Genomic DNA, 21,897 nt, shown 5'->3' with positions numbered 1-21,897 from the left:
TTCGAAACCTCTCTGAAAGAGGGCGTGTTGAGTGGTGCGCGTTTGCGTTTTGCTCGGGTAAGCAGTGACAGCGAAGCGGGGCTCTGCAGTGCTAAGCGGCTGGTCTACGTCGCAGCGCCGTGCACTCGACGGCGTCGGGCGCTGTGAGTGCATTACTTCTACGGCTGCACTTGTCGGGAATACGACACTTTACAAGCGCGGCTGCAGCGGCGAGACAAGCAGACAGCGCCGATAAGCCTCCGAGAGGCAGCAGCGAGTGAGCAAATAAACAAGTCAAACGACAGAGGACAGATGAGATACGAGGCGCACACTGCGTCTCTCCTCTGTCATTTCTCGCTTGGCTCTTTTATTTGCTCAAGACCATGCACCGACTCATCAAAATCGCCACTGTTCTGCAGCGGATGAACTTCGGAGCGGGCACGGCACCCCGGCTACGGAGAACCATGCGACAATACACACACAGCTCGATCTTGTTTTTTGCGCGGAAAATGCCATTATAACGATGCCTTCAAAGTTTTAAGGCTCATCTAAACCTGCTGCGAAAAAGTGTGCCAGTAGAACAGTCTCTTATTGTGTCAACGTTAGCAAATCGCGCTATAAATCGTGAGTGCTACACATGTCAAAATACATTTTTGTATACGGAGAATGAAATGGCAAGTTGGTACAGATTCAAACCTAACAGCGCGAAATAAATGGAGACCGCAGCGTAGACAAAACACTACACATGCGCACTCTCTCGTGTTATATCAGGTTGCCCAGCAACCCGCTGGCTAGAGTAAACGTAGTGCCCTTCGGTCTATGACATGTTCGCGCACAGATTATCCGGGTGATAGTGGGTAATGTCCCGAGCTATCGCTAGCATGGTAGATCCGACGCATGTTTTTCGTCCCTTACCTCCCGGGTACGTATGGCGTAGGAGAAGAGTGTTTGGGGTGTCGCCACGACCGTGCTTACCGCCCGATGTCGGCAGAGATTGCAGAAAGCGAGCAGAGGCGGAGTACTCTCTAAACACGAATATGCCTGTATGGGAGTAAAAAGAGACTAAACTGCCATCTAGCGCACACCCTTTTATAAAAGGGTGTTCGCTAAAGGAGAGCTTAGGCCCTTTTTACTCCTCTTATAGAGCACGTGCAGGTTGCGGCCATGCCTTCTTCCGCTCCCCTGCCGCTTATATCAGATTGCACCCATTCTAAGACACGAAGACAGCGCAAGGCACGTGTATGGAGTGGTGACGTTATCACAGAACACCGCCAGGTGTGGGCTTTAATGGACGCGCGTATCATAGTTAATCTCCGTGCCGCCGCGGTGGCTCAGTGGTTATGGTGCTCGGCTGCTGACCCGAAAGACGCGGGTTCGATCCCGGCCGCGGCGGCTGAATTTCTTTGGAGGAGAAATTCTAGAGGCCCGTATACTGTGCGATGTCAGTGCACGTTAAAGAACCCCAGGTGGTCGACATTTCCGGAGTCCTCCACTACGGCGTCTCTCATAGCCTGAGTCGCTTTGGAACGTTAAACCCCATACACCCAAACCCAACCCATAGTTAATCTGGAAATCTTTTTGTCAATTAATGCTCTCCTCTCCCTCCACGGTTTCTGAAGCGCTGAATTGTGTACAGGTCACACGGCGAAAGAAAACAAGAATATACATGTATAGTGGTTTTCTCTACAGTTCGCTCTCTATAATCTGTGAAGACACTGTAGTCAGCTTTAGGGCTGTCTGGAGGCGGCAAGATCAAAAACACGCACTGCAGAGATCATGAAACCTGTTTCACATGAAATTGCCATTCTGCATATGAGAAGCGCCAATGTCTAAAAGTGAAACACCGACAAAATTCATGCTTAGATTTTATAAATACAGCTACACAAGTTTTCACAGTTCTTCTTGAAAGCATTTTGAATAGACTGCAGAAATTAGTGTCCCTGAAACATTGCTTCATACTGCGGCGTTTAAAAGGGTAACCATTTCAGGCGCCTCTCACGGCTTCTCTTGACGGAACTCTGCAAAAAAATGCTGTCTGCTGTCGTCGAGAAACGCAATTGCTCAGGCTTCAAGCACATTCAGGCAGAATTGGCGGAGCGCAATGCACACAGCTGACAGAGCGCCTTCTTCTGCATTCCCTGCCGCAGTTGCTGTGTGGAGCCGTGAACATAGGGGCTGCACTTTCTTCTTGGCACTGCTGAACTTATATTTGACCAGGGACAAACATTTTTCTTCGGAGATGCTTATCGGATTCTTGAGTTTCCCGCTGCCTTCTATCTGGTCTGCGTCAGCACTACTGCTATCGGCCACTGGCATACAGCTTGCTTCGACACGGAGCGTTGTTCTTCATTCAGGCAGCAGCAGTGGAACGCAACGCACGAAGCCAACTGAGCGTCTTCTTCTGTATTATCAGGTTGGTCAGTTTACTTGTGATGTTTTCTTGCGGTTGGGCACTCTATCGGTGCAGCCGGAGGACAGTTCGTCTAATCTGCACATTATTCGTTTTGTTGTCTGAAAAATAGATTTCACCGTTGCATATTAGGTAGACTTATGAAAGCCGCTTTATATGACTCGCTCCACGTTTCAGTTAAGAGGACCGAAGCGACTACGGCTATGAGGGACGCCGTAGTGGGGGCTAGGGATAATTTCGACCACCTGGGGTTCTTTACCTTGCACTGACATCACACAGTACACGGTCCTCTAGCATTTCGCCTTGATCGAAATGCGACTGCCGCTGCCGGGGTCGAATTCGCGTTGTTTTGGTCAGCAGCTGAGCACCATATCCACTCAGCCGCCGTGGCGGCTGACTCGTTGCCATACGTCGTCTTTGGAGGATGGCGACTTCACGCTAGAATGTTGTGAGTGCGTCTTCGTTTTTCGCGTTGGAACAAGCTGTGGCGTCGAAGAGACTCAGTTGCGTTCTAGTGACATGCTAGCGAAAGTCAAGAAGAAACTGGCTTGTGCAGGGCATGTAATGCGAAGGCAGGAGCACTTATGGTAGTGAAGTGTAGAGGGATACATTCCGAGAGAAGGAAAGTGGTGTAGGTGTGGCTGATGATTGGTTGGGCGGATGAGATTAAGAAGTTTGCGTGGATGAGATGGCCGTGGCTCGCACAGGACAGAGTTAATTCGATAGATAAGGAAGAGAATTTTGTCCTGCAGTGGGCGTGGCCAGGGTGATGTTTTCATGGCATAAGCACTGATGTGCGGAGACCTTTCGCAAAGGTTATTCAGCTGGCACGCTCAACAGTGGTTTCATTATTTTAATATTACGGAAGAGGCAGATTTACTCCCAATCAGTCAAGTGCTCAAACGAAGTAAGGTGCAAAAGAAATCTTTCAATTCATAAAGTTAATGCACTTGTAGCTCCAAAATACGAAAAATGAGCCCGTAAGCAATGTTTTTTTCTTCTACTTTCAAAAGCGTGCTCAGTATCTAAATTCGGAGCTGTTAGTTGAGGCACCATTTTCTCAATATCCCCTTTTTGATAACTATTCGTGCGCGTCCTTCAGGCTGGAACGATGTTGTCCGACCTTAATATCTCTAGCCTGCACCCTTCTGCCTCTACAGTTTGAAAATACAGTTTCAGAACAAGTGAGATTTTTACTAGTAAAGGATGTTCTGAAATACATTTCCAATATTACTACACTCACTCGGCAAGATTCTCACTTCAAATGAGATAGAGGCACAAGTTGCGAAACATGTTTGTTGCTGCAATTACGCCAGAGGCGCGTCACATGCGGAGAGACACGTAAACTTGATCTTGAATGGCTCCTAAACAGCCACATACATCGTGCTGCGCCAGCTATGACAAGTAAGCAATCACCGTCATTCGTTTTCATTTCCCGTGAGTACGAATATATCTTTTTCCAAAAGCCTGCAACGATAATGCAGTTTTTCAAACTGAATAAAAACACCTCCTAATGCCGTGCAAATTGTAGGGGAGCTATTACTCAGGTTGCACCGCAGGTTCGCCTCTGTACGTAGTATGTGCGGAAAGAAAAGAGACCAGGCTTCAAAATGAAGCAAACTAGTTTTAGCTGATTTTCCAAACTACATACCAACGCCATAGTAATGTGATAACGGGAACTTGGAAAGCCAAAATTTCGCCTCTACTTTAACCCTTCACACGTCAGTCGAAGGGGTAAAGGGGGTAATTTAAGCCCGAACGACACTTATTCCTATAATATAGTTACATCCGCCACCACTTATCAGTCCCATGAGGCCAAAACGGGGGGCTGTTTTATTCGAGGAAATGCGTTATTTCCAAGATGGTTTCGTTTCCTGTATAGACAGCACTAGGGCGGATGCTGTAGCGTCGCATGCACGGAAATAGCAGCGCCCAATGGAGTTACTGACCTTGGTGCAAAAGACATGAAAACGTCAGTTTATGAACGAACGCCGCCAGGAACAGGTCACAAAAGCAGGACATGCCTATACGTCAGCACCCGATGAACGCTCGCGAAATTTTTTTTTTTCGGAGTATCTATGGTTAAACATTGGTAAAACGTCGCCTGTCAGCCATTTCGTTGAGTGAAGCTCTCCTCACACCAGCCCATTAGTAATTTTACGCGCTTTTTTGTTGCCATGCAGTGGGAAGTAGAAAAAAAACGGGGTTTTTGTCTTTTTTACGCTTTCCGGCTCGCATGTCTGAATTCACCGTATGTAGCTTTAAAGCTACAGGAAACATTATGTTGATGCCAGGAAGCGGGCTTAAATATCGCACAGCTGCTCTTGTGTGGAACATCGCAGCTGGAAGAAAGAACGAACGAAACCACACGGATCGTCTGCATTGTTAAACCTAATACGCACCTATAGAAGCTCGATCAAGTTTCCATGCTGCAACCGCTGCTTTTGCTTTAGAAATTGTGCTGGCACAGTATTCAGCGTAAACTTTCACCGAATCATCAAGGACGATCTAAGGCTCACGGGAGGGGAAGAAACAGAGCAAATCCCGGCTCAAAGTCTCCATAACTCCGTACTAAAGCGAAAAAGGTAAGTTACGTTCTCGGGCATGTTTCCATCCGCGAGAGAAAATTGACGTAAATCAAGCGATCCGAACAGTGAACGCAGGCACTGAGCACGACACACTTGCTGGTGTACTATAGCATTGCGTCCATGCTAGAAGAGTGCATTTAGGGAGCCGAATTGCAGTCCACGAACGTATTCTCGGGCAGATGTCCACGTCCATGTCACTTTTTTTTTCTGTGGTTTATTCACACGTGTGCGTGCTCCTCTCTAAAAACACTGCCGTAAATTATGCACCGAGAAGACAATAGCCACTGCGCTTTTTAAGGCTACAGTGACCGAACTCCGAGATAATCTGGCGTAACAAATAAATATTGCATACCAACTATGGGATCTGCGGCCTGTGACGTCTACATAATGCCTGTGTACAGACAGCGTCTGCGAGTGCACAGCACACGCGGTGATATAATGCACTTGTGGACCACTATATATGCGTTGCGGGTCAAATCATTCGCAGTAGACGGAAGCTTTTGAACGGAATTTGAAGATAGCGCAAGAGCGTGGACAAAAGAAAGAACGACAAACCCAAGTGGTGACTGCCAATTGGTCAAAAAAATTGTGAACTACTCAGAAAGTGACTTGAGACGTTGACATTCAGCGCCCGTATTGGCTGCTCTTTCTTCAATCCGTATCCGTGCACTGCCTTCAGTTTGCAAGTACCAGCTAGCCAGCTTTCATGACTGGCCTAGAGCCAAGCACTCGTACCAAAATTTAGAACACTTTTTAATGGGCAGTGCGGGTTTTTCGCTTAAGCATGAAAATGTCGACTGACTGTTCTGGTTTCTATCACTGCCACTACGTGTCGCATGACGCTGAACATCGAAAGCTAGCATAGGAATTTTCACTATTTGCTATATCTTATCGAATCCTTTAGACTGAGGACTTGTTGTTGCCTGCGTAGGAGCAACATCGCAGGTCAGTCTTTAGAGAGCGTATGAAAAGTAGACAATCGCTATCAATATGAGTGTGCACCAGCTTATCGAATTTTGTAGCTTTCTCGAAGGTATATGTTCGACACCACCGTTGAATTACGCTGGGTTCTCTGCGGGGGCCAGAAAGATGGTGCTAGTAGATGATGTCCCACAATAGCAGCACTCTCCTGCGTTTGGTCTTCCGTTTTTCAAGCCCGCACTTCATAGATTATGTGCCCTCAATCGGTACGTGTCGCCCGCTTTATTTGCTGCCTTAAGATGCCTCCCTTTTTCCCCCTCCATATAACTGTTTCATCTAGGTGCCACCTTCGTGATTCGGCACGTCCTTTTTTGGACAACTACACTACGATTCCAGCCTTGTTTGGGGGGTTGAAACTCGTGAACGCAACTATTCAGCAAAGATAAGAGGAGGGTTCATGCGTGAAACCTGAACTTTGTGCATGGCAACTTCTACCTTCCTTCCCTTCCACTATATCCGCACTGGTCTACTTGCGCCTTTATTAGCACTAACCTTGTCCACTCTTTAGTAATTCTCGCGGAATCAGCGTGCACCAAACGATTCCTTCACCTCCTCTTTACCGATCTCCTTGACTTTGCCCTTCCAATCCTTGCACGTCTGTGCAGCTGCAATTGGTATTACGTTGCCTGCTCAGCGCGTGTTAATACCCTCTATTCCTGCCTTTGTTCTTGCTACCACTCAAAGTGCTGAGCTGCAGATTCACTTTGCGCCCATATTCATGGCGGTCTTCACGGTAATGAGCGGAGGGTTGTGTATATACAGCCAGATACTCTAATTCAATGTATGCAATATTCAACGTGTACTGTTTGACAGGACACAAATAAGGCTCTCAATATTCGCACCTAAGGAAATTGCGGTGCCTACCTTCGACAGGTACACTATCGAACGCACCAAGCCGGTTTCAGAGGCGAGCTGGAACCCTATATCTGAAAAGGAAGGATTTCCGGCTTGTCCCATTTCTTCGTGACTTGAAGCGAAAAAATGGGCCTAGCGGAAATCCTTCTTTCTCAGACATAGGGTTCCAGCTTGCCCCTGAAACCCACTCGAAACGTAGTGACTAGTGCTGAAGTTGGCGGGTCGAATGTCATGTATTTCTACGCGCTATCGTGACACACCCACGGCACGCAGCTGTGCCAGGAATGGAGATGCTTGTTTCTATAAACTCTCACTACCTTACAGCAATATCCGGCACCGGTAGCAAGGCTAGTCTCGTCGTTGTAACCAGCAACCGCCTCAATCGTAAATCAAATTTATTTTCCGGCCTACAATGTACAGTCTTTGTCAAAAGTAACCAGGCTGCATGGTTTTGCTTCTCAGTCGTATATTTAAACTACCACTCTCAAGCTCTAAATCTCTGTATGGTAAGGCGGACCCCTGTCCTCACCTTCAAACAACTTTTCGACCTTACGGAAAACCGTAAAGGCTCTACTATACAAATGAGAAGCAAACCATACAGCCTGGTTACTTTTGACAAAGACTGTACCCTTGATTTAAGCGATAAATCGGCGCACAGAATGGCAGGGTCTCAGTGCGGTGGAAGTTTTGAATATCGTATTTACCAACACCATATCAATATTTTGCGATAGCCTGCAGCATACCCTATTGGTTCTGGCGCCTCTGTATCAGCGTCTACATGCCTTCGTGGAAACGTAATAGAGGTGTTGACGGCACCAACGACGTAATGAAATCACGGTCACTCTTCACGGCATTAAGTGCACGCCCTCAGCTTAGGATTGCTGCCAGGTATCCGATGGCGAGTGGGCTAGGTTAAAAAGCGGCGGGGCCAATAACCGCCGGCCTGATTAGTCCTGCGACGAGACAGAAAAGTGTTTGTGAGCTTATGGGCAGACTTTCAAGAACAGGCGTGTTTCTGAAGGCACATTTAAAACTGCTAATTCGTTCTATCGATTTTAAATTTCCCTTCTCAGTGAAAAACTGACACCAAAGAGAAAGAGCACACTGGACGCATTTCGTATGTACAGACGTTTTAACTACGATCGCACTCGTTAAGCTTCCTTTGCTGAAGTTTCAGGCGTGGAGAGGCAATAACAGGCACTAGTTAGACCAAGAGTGCCAACTAGGCCCCACTGGGCCCAAATTGGGGAGATCAATGGTGCCTGAATAATCTGGTAGCAGTCACTTCGATTTTCATCACCATCATCATCATCAGCCTGACTACGCCCACTGCAAGGAAAAGACTTCTCCCACGTTTCTCCAATTAACCTTTGCCAGCCATGGCCACCGTATCCCCGAAAACTCCTTAATCGCATCCACCCACCTACCTTTCTACCGCCCTCTGCTACACTTGCCTTCTCTTGGAATCCACTCCGTTACCTTTAAGAACCAGCGGTTACTTTTCCTTCGCATTACACGCCCCGCCCAAGCCCATTTCTTTCTCTTGATTTCGACTAGGATTTATTTAACAAGGGTCTGTTCCTTAACCTACTCTGCCCGCTTGTGGTCTCTTAACGTTACACCTTTAATTTTTCCTTTCCATAGCTCGCTGCGTTGCCCTTAACTTAAGATCACCCCATTTTGTTAGCCTCCTCGTTTCTGCCCCGTGGGTGAGTACCGGTAAGGTACAGCTGTTGTATACTTTTCACTTGAGGGATACTGGTAAACTCCCATTCATGACCTGAGAGAACCTGCTATATGCGCTCCATTCAATTGTTGTTCTTCTAGTTTTTTCCTCCCATTATCAGCAGACACTACCTGCCCTAAGTGGACGTATGCCCACTTTCCAGCACCTCGCTGCCAATTGCGAAGTGCTTCGATTTCAGAATTTTCTAAATGGTCTCCAGGTGTCTAGGAAGATCTATTCTTAGATGATATTAACTACGCAAGTTAATATTACTTTTAATACTCTTCCACACCCATACAGTTATCTATGCAGCACGTTCTTCTTGAGGGCATGGTATTGATTTCGATAGCCTGGCATTCTTGACTGTGAAGCAGATTTTGAACGCAGGTCTCTATCTGAATATTGCCACTGCTGAAATGATAACGTCGCTTTCCAGCTCAAATAGGACAATCTCATAGGAAGCCAGCCCTCTTGTTGGGAAAGTATAGTCGATCTATGCAGTGATAACAGCTGATTAACTGCCTTGTTTCTTTTCGCAAGGGCCATTTTTGTACAGACGTGAGCATTGTGTTGTGCAGTTGTGAAGCGTTATGCTGCGAGGATAATAAAGCGACATTTTAGCGTCCCTGAATTTTTAAAGGGCTGGCGCTTCTGAGTCTCGTTTTTACAGGCACGCGATTGCGCATGAGCGATAGAATGTTCAGTGGGGAATCAAATCTGGCTTAAAATTCTTGCTTCGTTTGCTGCTCAGATCACAGCACAAGCGCTCTATATTTTTTTTTTTGCTTAATTGATATATTCTGGATACGGGGACAAAAATCATTCCTTCACACTCTAATTTCTCGGATAAAAAGCGCAATTGATAAGGGACGAATGTACTGCTCAAGTACATGCACACCTGCGCCAACCATTCCTCGTAGCTGAATTTTTAAATGGTGGCTTGACAGTTTTAAAGAGATTTATTTGCCTATTCATTCTATTTACAGAGAGATCCTTTTGGTGCAACCGGCGAGTATGGAGGTTAGGAGCAACCCAAATACTGAAAAAAACTTCCATATTCCTGGTGTAAATGTCTACACCTACATTCGATTCATTCGAATTAAATTGCAATTTAGCAACTTGTTTGTTCATATTACCACGTAGTGGTGACTGCAGTCCGAAGAGTAGAGGCCACCGCGGTGGCTCAGTGGTTATGGTGCTCGGCTGCTGACCCGAAAGACGCGGGTTCGATCCCGGCCGCGGCGGTTGAATTTCTTTGGGGGAGAAATTCTAGAGGCCCGTGTACTGTGCGATGTCAGTGCACGTTAAAGGGCCCCAGGTGGTCGAAATTTCCGGAGCGCTGCACTACGGCGTCCCTCATAGCGTTAGTCGCTTTGGGACGTTAAACCCCATAAACCAACCAACCAACCGAAGAGCAGGAAGACAGTGAAAATGGCGTCTCAGCAAAACTGTTTCTTTGGGCTGACTTGCGCCCACAAACAACTGATGACTCGGAGGCGATGTACGAACAAGTGAGCTCGACGGTCGTCGAACAGAATGCTTGCTGCTCTCAGCAGCACTCAATTTAAGGCTGATATTTTTAACGCTGATAGGTAAACTTGCCACAGCGTTGTGGAAAAATGTAGAGTCAGCTCCGCCATGCTGCGATCAATCGCGACAAATCTGGTCGCGTCTTGCATCCCAAACAAAGCTATAGACCTTTTTCAGGTGCGCGCGGCCATCTTTCGACAGCAGCGCCGTCTTGCGTCTGGCCGATTTCTCCGCCATGTTGGCTTGGGTGGATTCCGCTGCAATACAGGCAGCGAGTACTCGCCGCGCTGTTCAGCCTTATCCGAGTGTTGATTTTTGCATGATTTTGACCTGCAAAGTGTTGCACTGTATGCACTGAGCTACTGTGAACAAAATCGCCCGTTCTTCGGCGAGCGGTGACGCGGATGCTTTCCTGCAAGTTGTGCCGAAAATGACATTGGAGGTGCGCTTCTACGCAAGTGTGCGCAATTCATTTAACGTCTTTCTGGTATCTATAATGGAGACATTTATTAATACGAGCACGAAACTTGCTGAGCGCTTCTATGTTGTAGTTATATTTATAAAAGAAAAACCGCTCCCTTCCGAGCTAACAGCAGTGTTACTGTCAAGCGCTCAAGCGGTCTGCTCTGCGTTTCGCCGGTGACACCAACAGATTGAAACTGCGTTCGACCGCGTCTTTCACTACATTTTCCCTTTGCGCTGTCCTAAAAAACGGTACTTTCTGTAGTGCTACATGGAGAAGGCACCGCTGGAGCGCATAAGCGCACAGAATTCTCTTGCGGCTTTTGGCTTTGCATAAATTTCCTGATTACTTCGTGCTAACGGTAAAATAACTGGTGAAGCGTGCAAATGTAATGTGGTCCACTCTTGGCGTGAATGTGTGGCAGCGCTCTTCGGAGCTCCAGTGCATCAGTCGGCGCCGCACGTCGAAGCAAAGTGTCGCAGTAACAGAGGAAACTGGATTTGGAGCTTCGCGTCGTCTGACATTTCGCTAAACTCGGAAAAAGATGTAGTAGAGAGGCATCTGGCCTTCGAACGCGATGTAATTTATACACTCGAAACTGGTGCACCTGCTGTGACAGTTCCTGAGGGGCGTATCTGCTTGGTCCGTCTCGGGTGCGGCCGCTGATTAATGCCGAAAGAGCGAGAAAGCATGAGCGTGTGGTCGGGTGGGCATTGCGTGCCTGCTGATTGCACGTCCCTATTAGGCACATTTTTTTTTATACAATCGGCACTTTGAATTATGGCGTCAGTTGAAAATAGTATTTGGTCAAAGCATGAGACGTCACGATGCAAGGTGGACACGTCAAAGCTGCGGCCTTCAGTTTTTTAAGTCCTGCTGGTTTATCGGATATTTACTGCAAGCAAACAGCTGTGGAATTTCTGCAATGCATCATGGCTTTCAAGTACTGTCAAATAGATATGTTTACAGTGCCGTTGTCGTTAATAATCAGTCGCCATTGTCGGCAGTTATAACAGAAATGTTTCACGTAACCCGCAGTACTGCTGCATCATTTACCCAAATGATTACTTATGTTTTGATTTTGCAAGGGCCACAGACGACACATATCTGAGCGACATCAGCAGTAGGTGCTCGTGTGTAAGGTATGTGTAGCTGAAACAGCCCGCAACCGCACTGCCACCGCGGCTCTCTGTGTTCTTCACACTGCTCCGCTTCAAGCCGCCTTCGCTTCCTGTAGTTGTTTGAACAGCAGACGACTGCGCAGTGGTATCCCGAAGACCTCGTTTCAGCTTTAATCGCACATACACCCAAATCGGGCTACTACAGCTAAGCAACCGCACACAGTAAACACGGAGAACCGCAGAGAACGCACGGGACGCACGGACACCGCCTTTCCGAACCAGCCAGAGACGTGGACAGCAACATGGCGGTGTTCGGCGCGCTGGGAGCGAGGCTAAAACTGAAAAAGGTCTATAAAGCCGCGTGCCAGCAGCTTTGAAGAATAAACAAACAATCAGTACAAAGACTCCTCGCGCCAATATGCAAGAAACATCTACCCATGAAGTCAGCACATTTCACCAGGAAAGAAAAGATTACGGATGGTCTCTTACCCCTACCAACAGGCAGCCTTGGGAAAACCCTGGAAAACAGCGAAATAGTCATTAAAGCTAACCGTGTGAGCACTCATTGGGCTTGTGCTCTAAATCAGTGCTCCGTGAAAGCGGAGGAGAATTTAGGTTTATTTAAGCAAAACCTTTTTATTATTGGAAAGGGTAGGGTAGCATGCTAGTTTTAGCCTCCTGCTGTGAGGAACAACAAAGTTGACTGGAGCATCAGAAGGCGGCTGCGGTTGTCCTGACACACTCAGAATTGCTGTAGAGAGCAGGCGAAAAAACTCACCAACAACAGGAAACAAGTACATTGGCCTCGTTTCGGACTTATTACTTATTTCAGGCGTTTTGGTGCAGCGCCCAAGTGGGTTCTCGGTGCGTTGTTGCTTTTGTAATCGGTGTCTACGGCAAAGCTCGTCGCTTCCGCTTTTATGTGTGCAAGTGAGCACTGTACTTCTACTGCCTTAAAACATCCTTGGGAAAATAATTTAGGAAGGATTTGATGAGCATGAAATGTAATTTTTTACCGATTCGTGAACCACCTGAGGCAGTATTTGGCAGAAATTGTATGCTAAGTCTGTTTGCTACAATGACCCTGCATAATATTCGTTATTTTATAGACCCAGGTCACCAATGGCCACTGATGCACAAGTCTTGTCCGGCCGCCTGGCTGTCGTGGCCGGCGGCGGAGGGGGAATTGGTGGCGCTGTCTGTCAGCTACTCGCAGAAAAGGGAGCCCGCGTCGTGGTTGCCGGACGCCGACTGGAAACGGTTGCCGCTGTAGCATCATCTTTGCCAGGTAATAGACGGTGCACTACCACGGTAGGTCGCTTCTTCGATTTGGATGTCGCTGGGAATTCATACATCCCTCCTTACGAATACGTTGAATATTATTCGTAATACATTGCGCGAACATTCAACATAAATAAGGGCAATAATAGAGAAACACGTAGAACTTACTCCATCTTGAGTGCACGAAACTGTACAGCTTCAAAAAATATTTTACTTTAAGCAGACGGTATTGCCGAAAAAACGGCCGAGGGGTCTCAAGATCTTTGATATTTAGTCAAATTTCGAGACAACATAAATATTGCCGTCAACTGAATGCTTATTATAAAATCTGCGGGAAAGAATACATAAAGCAACAAGCTGTCGCACTGTGTATTTTATTAGACGTACTTTACTTACTTATTGATTTATTTTGCCTAATTTGATGGCCCGCAGGCACTATCGAAACGAGTGGCGAGTTTGGTACATTGGTTGCAGAACAAAACGAGACAAAAAACGCTAAAGCACTGCGATGGTCAGCTAATATAAAAAAAAGTAGTGAAAGAGCTCCAAGAAGGATATGTATTCCTCTGAAGTAAAGCAATTGCAACTGTGCGTAGCCCACTCCCCGAAAGATCTTCGAGGTCACAGTGCACAGAAAATCTTGCACAGCCGGTCCTAGCCATTATGTTTGTCAACTTGTCGCTATATGAATTCTCTTGCTTAATGACCAAGAAATGTCATTCCCATTTTCGCGCTGTCTCGCAGTACAGATCGAAAGAAGCATGTCAGCTAGACCTAGAAAGCGGACAAGTAACCGGGATTAAGGCTATGAAAGTGAGGAGCGCTCCATGTAGGTGTTTAAAGTGGTGGAGCAGCCGGTTGTGGTGCGAACTGGTGCAACACACGCCGCCAAGCTGTGCAGCCATTCTTCCAGAAGTTTTGAAAGCAAATCTATTGCTCTGTGCACAGCAGCCGAAGGAATCCATGAGATTCCTAAAAAGAGCTGGCTTGTACGAATGTGCACATTTGTTTCTTGCTTCTCTTAACTTGAAGACATTGAAAAGTAAGGTTCTTTTGCTGTTCTGTTTCAGCTAACAGAAGTATGCGTGCGATTCGGAGCTCATTAAGCAATGATCCATCGATGAATATTAATTAACTGCTAACTTCAAGCAGTAGCTGAGCCTAATTGCAGCGAAGCATTTCAACTGTTTTTGTGTTTAACGTTCGTCGGCAGCATTCACGGAGCACATTACGCAGCTCCATGTTCAATGCACAGTCACTTGTACCGGCCACGCGGACCTCCCTATTCCAGAAAGATTGCATACAAGATCACAAATCGCTTTTTAACATTTCACGCATTTGGATGCTTCCTTTTGCGCACAGTCCGCATCACGGTTCCAAGTCTCATATTTGCCGAATGTTCAAATTGAATGTCGTATGGAGAAGACGCATTTTATTATCAGGCTCAGTTGGTTTATGCCAGTTCACCTGTACAAACGTGGAGCTAATAAAACAGGTTCAGTTTAAATTGAGTACCACACAGCGAGCTATGGAAAGCAGATTGATAGGTGTTACGTTAAAATACAGGAACAGGGCAAAGTGGATCAGGGAACCGAAGAAAGTCAATGTCATACTGGCCGAACTCAATAAGAAATGGGGTTGGGCAGGGCATATAATTGAAAGGTAAGATAATTTATTTTAATTAAGGTTAACAGGCTGGATTCCAAAGAAAGGTACCCATAGTAGAGGGCGGCAAAAAGTTAGGCAGGCAGATGAGATTAAGAAGTTTGCTCTAATAGGGTAGCCGCCGCTGGCATAGGACAGGGTTATTTGGAAAGATATGGGTGAGATCTTTTTTTTAACGTCTTTATTTCTGCATTTAGTAGGCCGATACCTTGCGGCAGAACTAAGGTGCTTCATGGAGGTTGGGGTGGGAGAGTGGTTAAGAATGGGGGTGAGGATGGGGGTGGGGGTGAAGGTCGGAGTGCGGGTGGGGGACCGGTGTCCGCTTCTTCCTCGAGGTAGTGTCGTCCCGAGGTCGGCTCCGCGAAGTGATGGCCTGGCCCTTCATCTTCCTTGAAGTAGGAAAGAAAAGTTCGCCAGAGCCGGAGTGCGTCTGATGGCCCGATGTGCGATGGCGGATCGACCCATTCCTGCAGGGTTCCAGGTCGAAGCCCGCCCAGGGACTTGAGGGCTCTCTCCCGTACTGCGTCAAAGGTAGGGCAGCTCCACAGGAGATGTTCGGCCGTGCCTCTGGCAGGGCACGTTGGGCACTGAGGAGTCGGGTATGAGCGCGGGTTTATGAGGTGCAACTTCGCTGGTGATAGAAGCTGGCCGGTCTGGGCTCGGCGAAGGAGCACTGCCTCCACTCTCCGGAATGCGCTATGTGGACAGCGATATAGTTGCTCAGGGTTCGCCAAGTGCTGGAGTATGCTGCGACGAAAGCGTTGTGCGCGATGCCATGTCTCCGCCCTATCCATATGGGGCGACGACGGGTGCGCAACGTCATAAGGGGGCCAAGAAGCGGAAGCGAATGTGGATCCAGGCAAAGGTGCGGAAAGAGCTGCTGCGCGCGCTGCCTGGTGTGCCTTTTCGTTTCCAGTGATTCTTTCGTGCGCAGGAATCCATTTGATAATGACAGTGTAGCCCTCCTCTCGCAGGCGACGGGCTTCTGTTCGAATAGTGTTGAGAACGGCATAGTCAGCTCCCCCTGCGCGGCAGGCGGTGTACGCTGCTTGTGAATCTGTGTAAACATGGTAGGTGCAAGGAGCCGGATCTTGTCTTTCTACTATTCGAGTAATGGCAAGTCGTATGGCAATGAGTTCGAGATTGGTTACGGTATGTTCCTCGGAAAGCCGTTGAACTACAGAGGTATCTGACACAGAATCGTGACAAGCTATAGCGGCGCAATGTTGAAACTGAGCGGCGTCTGTGTATAGTTGGATGGCTCCTTCCTGGGCTAACTTGTATGATGTCTTCTCGTGCCGTTTGGCGGCAGCTTTGCGCCTTTGAGGATTAGCCGAACTCATATTCTTTGGTAATGGCATACCATCTACTAAGTCGATCAGTTCCCATGGCGGGGCAGCGGACGAAAGTGGCTCTAAGTTGTCAACGTTGTAGCCTAATGCTCGCAGGATCTGTCGGCCAGCCGCCGTTGTGGAGAGACGGACTCGCTGGGCTAGCGATTGCTGCTCTGCCAGATCCTGCAGGGCATTGATTTTGCTGCATGCGTGTAGCTTCACTACTGGGCAGTACTGCGGCAGACCAGTAACCAGGCGCATCGCCTTGCGATTTATTCGCTCAAGCTGAAGGCGTTGGGTTGCGTTAAGCCGCATGTACGAATATGCGTACAGGATTTTTGATGTTATGAGTGCCAGGGTAATCTGACGGAGCCCCACCTCCTTGATTCCCCATCCACGCGCAGAGACGCGGCGCATAAGGTGTAAAGCCTGATGACAGCTATGCATCGTGTTATGAAGCCAGCTTTTGGCTCCTCCATCCTCGTCAATAAGCAAGCCGAGTATACGGATTGTTTGTTTCCGGCAGATAACTGAGTGCCCTAAATGAAGAGAGATAAGTTTGCGTTCGGCCTCGGCCCGTACCCACGAACCATTTAAGACAACCACATACTCGGTTTTTTCGGGAGAGGTTTCCATTCCACACTTCTTGATGTATTCATGGACGGCATTAAGGCCTGTTTGTAGGGCTAGTTCTTGCTCTGCAGGGGACCCTGAATTAGTCCACAACGTTATATCGTCCGCATACACGGCAAAATTAAGACCGGGTATCGACGAAAACATTGGCGGGAGACCTGACATAGCAATGTTAAAAAGAGCCGGTGATATGACAGCGCCTTGGGGGACACCTGTTTGGTTATGTTGCCATTCACCCTGAGTATCTCCAACCCTTACTGAGAACGTTCTTTCTGCAAGAAAGGCTTTAAAGAAACGGTAGAGGTTGCCGCCTATTCCCACTTCCTGTAGCCGGCGAAGTATGGTCGAGTGGGGCACGGAATCAAACGCCTTTTTGACGTCTACCCCAACAACCACTCGGAGCTGTGCGCTGCTAGGGTATGCGAGAACGTCGTTATAAAGCCTTCTGAGAATGTCTTGGGCACAGAGCCCTCGACGAAAACCTACTTGCATAGGAGACAGGACGTTGTACTTGTCTAAGTACCATTCAAGTCTTCTTAGAGCCATACGTTCCATGACCTTACAAAGGTTGGACATCAGCGATATTGGCCTGAGGTCTTGTAATGTTCGACTTGGCTTGCCAGGTTTTGGAATTGGTATTACCACTGACTTCTTCCAGGCAAGAGGAAGATCACCGTTGGCCCAGTACTTGTTCATCTCTTTCAAGAGGGCAACTTTATGTGACTTGGGAAGGTTCAGAAGTGTTGAGTAGCGTATATCATCCGGCCCTGGGGCGCTATTGTGATTGGAGTCATACAGAGCTGCCTCCAGTTCGTCTAATGTGAAGGGAACGTCGTAATCGTTTGATGTACCTGATACGGGGTCCGCAGGCAAGGCATCTGCATTTTCAGGTTGGGGAAAAAATACCTTCCCTGCTTGTATAGCTAACTTCTCCGGGGAGACATTCAATTTCAAGGCCATGCATTGGGCAGGGGAAATTGGCTTCTTGCGTCCAAGGATAGCTCGAAATATGTGCCAGGCCTTCGATAAGTTAGCTGCTCCATTGAGTGAGTGGCACAGCAGCTGCCAGTCTTGGAGAGCGCGCTGCAGAGTATACTTCTCAACTTCTTGACTGATGCGAGTGAGAGCACGCCTCCGATGGGGTGTCCGGCCTGATCGACGATACGCCTTGAGAGCCCGAAGCCTACGATTCCACAGATTTAAAAAGTGGGAGTCCGGCTTTGGGGCATCAAACTTGACTGAAAGCTTCGTTGTAGCTTTCTTCTTGGCATCGCTGATCTGAGTAATGAGCTCGTCTAACCCTGTGGGAGCGTTCACCGTACCGAGCATTCTACGAAAATCGTCCCATGAGACGTGCTCCTCTATTCGACGGCTTTGTTACCGCTGTAATGACTTTGGCCCTCGAGGAGCCCATGAGACCACCACGGGATAATGATCACTGCCCATGACATCATCAGCCCTCGACCACAGGATCTCACTGGGATGAGACACTAGTGTCAAGTCTGGGGAAGTGTCTTGTTGACCTTTGTGCTGGCCTAGGCGAGTAGGTAGCGTGAGATCGTTGGCTATGGTCAGTTTCGCTCTGACAATTTGCTGCCAAAGGTGCCTTCCCCTAGCATCTGAGTGATGATATCCCCAGCTGCTGTGCATGGCGTTAAAATCACCCCCAACGACAACGTGATCCTGGGGATATATCCTTAAGAAGTGTTCTACAAAAGACATATCTACTCGATATGTCGTAGTACCGAATGATCGCGCATAGATTGAAAAAACTAAGGCTTGTTGGTCGCCATCTAAGCTAAGGCGTACTCCCGCTACCTCCTGCGTCTGCGTGCACCATGTGGAAGTATCCAGTTCAGCGTGGGCCGTGCGCGACAGAACAAGAACGCATGCTTGCCCATTGGCCATTGGAGGCGCAGATCGCGATCCTGGCCCGGGACGCCGGTGCTCTATGGAAGGGGTGCAGTAAGGTTTGTACCCTATTAGATTGGGCTTATTATTGCCAGTCTCCTGAAGCAGGACAGCTAGAGGAGGCGTTGGCGTGATGGACAGTCTCCTCTGAAGTTCCGCTTGTTTGCGACGGATTCCCCGGCAGTTCCATTGCAAGAACCATATAGGAGAGTCCGAAGCAAAAATGTCATGTGGTTTCGCGCTAATTCCTGCCATTATTAAACTGAAAAGTACGCGGAAGTGAAGGTGATGTGTGCCCAATTTCGGGCTCTTGATTCGGAGAAACCTGTGACATTCCCAAGAGTGGGAGCATACGCTTGATCACCTCGGCAGTGACCAGTTCGATAATGCGCGTGAGCTGGTTTTCATCCAAGTGTAGCGTACGCGAACTATCTTTTGCAAGATTCGTTTGCGCGCCGCGTTGCGTATCACGGAGTGTATCAGCGTAAACCCGATGAATGCGCGCTTGCTTTGGTGCCGTCGCGGTATGCTCAAAAACTGCGGTTAGAGATGAGGTGGCATTCCTTTGACTATTGCTCCCAGATTGTGTGGAGGGCTTGTGCGCGCCTTGCCGTTTAGTTTTATTTTCGCTGTCTCGTGTCTTCTGCAACGACTGACTTTGTAGTGGAGGGAAGTCCTGATTAACAAGCAGATTTGACTCCGAGGCTGATTGCTGTGTACTGACAGGGCTCTTGTGCGCCGTCGTCGACACCGTTTGGTTACCACGTAGAATCTCGGCTTGTTGTTTGCGTTCTTTTCATCGCGATACTCGGATACGACGGAAAATGCCATTCCTCAAGGTTTTTGTGGCCTGCCGCCGAGCAGGGCACTTTGGGTCCGTGGCTACGTGGGGACCTCTGCAATTGCGGCATAGTGGTTCTATCGGACAAACCTCGAGGTTTCCATGTGCAAGACGACCGCAGTACGAGCATCGACGTTGGTCGACTAGTGGACACGAAATTGCCCTGTGTCCGATTTTGTGACAGGTCTCACATATGATAGACTTCGGGTGATAAGGTGTCACCGGAAGGAGTATGCTGTACAGATGAATTTTTCGGGGAAGTCTGGAGCCCTCAAACGTGATTAGAGCTGCTCCGTTCTTGCCCATAGGCCTGGCGTTTATTATCCTGCACGAGTAGCACGTGAGGTTTGCCATGAGCTGTTCGCTTGTTAACCCGTTGGCACGATAGATGACCCCGCGGATCTGGCCGGGGCGTATGGTTTCATAAGCTTGGATAGGTGTCTCCTTTCCAGAAATTAGGAGAGACTGCAGTCCAATCAAATGGTCTCTGGCATGCATATGCGATATGCCGACAGCAAACTGATTGCTTCGTTCAAGAGGCCGTACTTGAAAGCCAGAGTGAAAATGAATTTTCCGAAGCTCATTAGCAACAGCTTCGTGCAGCCAGTGTGCAGGGAGTGTCCCTAGTTGTCCAGGTGAGGTTAGCTTAATTATCACAGTGTATTTAACACTGATTGGATCGGCGGCTGCGGACTTGTTCTTTCGCCTAACAGGCTGCCAATCATCTTCTTGAGTATGTTCATTATCAGCCAAGTGATCGATTCTGCCCATTGGGGTGACTATGGACGCTGAGGCACAGCCTATAGCGATCGATAATGCGCATCCGTGAAGCGAGCATTTATAGCTATCTGCGAGTGGGCATGTTTTACGCCGTGTCGTTTGTTCTCAAAGCGAGTGCTTTCTTGAGTCATCCGCGAGGTGCCTGACCCCATCCTAGGTTGCTTGGCAAATTTCGAAAACGGAAAAGTGCAAGATCCTACCTCGGAAGGGGCGCTTCCCGGCTTGTTTTCCGTGGAAAGAACAGAGAATGGGTTGGAGACAGGTATCGTCGCAACCACTTGAATGGCTTCGTCATCTGCCATGCTTTCGTCGGCGCCGAGCACGGCGTCAGGTTGGGCCGCGTTATCTGTGCCGCTGCAAAACGATGTTACCGCGGCGTCTTGCCGAGGCTGCTGCGAAGCCATGTTGGCGGCTTCGGCGGTAGGCGTATCCGATGCATCCGGATGGTTTCCTGGGGTAGTCGTTGACGCGGAAGCGTTGAAACCGTCGTCCACAGGTGGCGAGGAACACGATGGGGGTGGCCCATTCATTTTTGGGAGCCAAGCCCAAAAACGTCCGGGCCAAAAAGCTTCAAAAAGTCGGAGCGATGCGACCGTGCGTCTGTTCGAGACGGCTGCTTGCAGCGCCACCTCCGAGTGAGATCTTTGTTCTGCAGTGGGCAAAATCAGGCTGAGGGTCATGAATTAAGCTCTAGGCCGAGAAAGGTGAAAGCTGACGGTTTCTTTGATGTTCAAGCATTTGGAAAAATTTGTTATACAGTCTAGCCCGTTTATAACGAAGCCACTTATAGCGAAATAGCGGTTATAACGAAGGGATTTCAATTTCCCATTCCCATTTTTGCATTTTCAATACATTTTGGGTCCGGTTTTAACGAAGTAAATAAGAGCGCGTCAGCGGATATAACGAAGAGATTTAATACCAACCGAAAAATAATCTGCCAATCAACACATTTTTGCGTCCTTGAGGCGATTTTTTCCGCGAAAATAAGAGCAAAATTCGGCTGACGGCGTCCTTTCGTGCCGTCGTCTGCTCTCCTGCGGAGCGAAAGGTTGCTTCACTGCATCGCATGGCACGCCGGTCTCGTGTTGCGCCGTCCTTGAACGGCGTCACGGCGTAGAGCGGTAGAGCACGCCGCGCAGGGGGAAAATGCGGCCATCGCAGCGGCCATCGCAGCTGTTGACACGCTACGGATGTACGTACCTCGGGAGTCCGGAGTTCGACCAGATCTTTGGTTCGCAGTTGGATGGTATGGAAGCCGCAATCCTGAAGTCCGCACTCGCGAAACGTGTTCAGGGGACGCTGGACGACTTCTTTCAGCGGCAATAAATCGGTATGCCGACGTTTGCATTTTTTTTTCGTAGTCCGCATATTACGAAATAGCGGATATAGCGAAGTAATTTCCGATTCCCGCCGACTTCGTTATAACCTCGCTAGACTGTATTGATATTTATCTCAGCATCCTCCAATCGCAATTGTCCTCACGCTTAGTTCTTCCTCACATGAAAATGCAGAGTGACTGTTGTAATACGGACAATCAGGGGGACATTGCCTTCCAATAGACCGGCAGACCCATTCCGATACTGCCATTTCCTCAGTCTACGGAATTATGGCCACAGTTAAACTCGTTCGTAGAGGGGGCTGTAGCGCAATGTTGCTACAGTATTTCAACGCAAATTTCTCTGGTTAAACAGGAACTAAAGTTGTTCGCATTAACAGGGTATTATAAGCATTAGCGGGCCCTTAAGACCTAGAAAGCACTGTATGGGTACCACGGGGCATCATGCCAGATTGGGATTTTT

At 48.3% G+C, this 21,897-nt stretch overlaps 1 protein-coding gene across 2 annotated transcripts in view; it reads left to right on the top strand.

Moving 5' to 3' along the window:
- The first annotated feature begins 2,217 nt into the window (after positions 1-2,217).
- The window catches only part of LOC149333430 ((3R)-3-hydroxyacyl-CoA dehydrogenase-like), a 31,632-nt gene continuing 11,952 nt past the window's right edge, over positions 2,218-21,897 (top strand). Inside the window, exons 1-2 of one of the 2 annotated variants that reach the window (XM_089558674.1) lie at positions 2,218-2,392; positions 12,769-12,941. In XM_089558674.1, coding sequence (XP_089414800.1) covers positions 12,776-12,941 — 166 coding nt within the window. In that variant the 5' untranslated portion in view covers positions 2,218-2,392; positions 12,769-12,775. Of the gene's footprint in view, positions 2,393-12,762; positions 12,942-21,897 lie in introns of both variants that reach the window. The other variant, XM_089558673.1, reaches the window with a different exon arrangement.

The sequence above is a fragment of the Amblyomma mixtum genome, chromosome 8, assembly GCF_055824585.1.
Source record: "Amblyomma mixtum isolate Tamu chromosome 8, ASM5582458v1, whole genome shotgun sequence".
NCBI lineage: Eukaryota > Metazoa > Arthropoda > Arachnida > Ixodida > Ixodidae > Amblyomma > Amblyomma mixtum.
The sequence above is the reverse complement of the archived record's forward strand: the minus strand, read 5'-3'. Positions and strand labels throughout refer to the sequence as shown.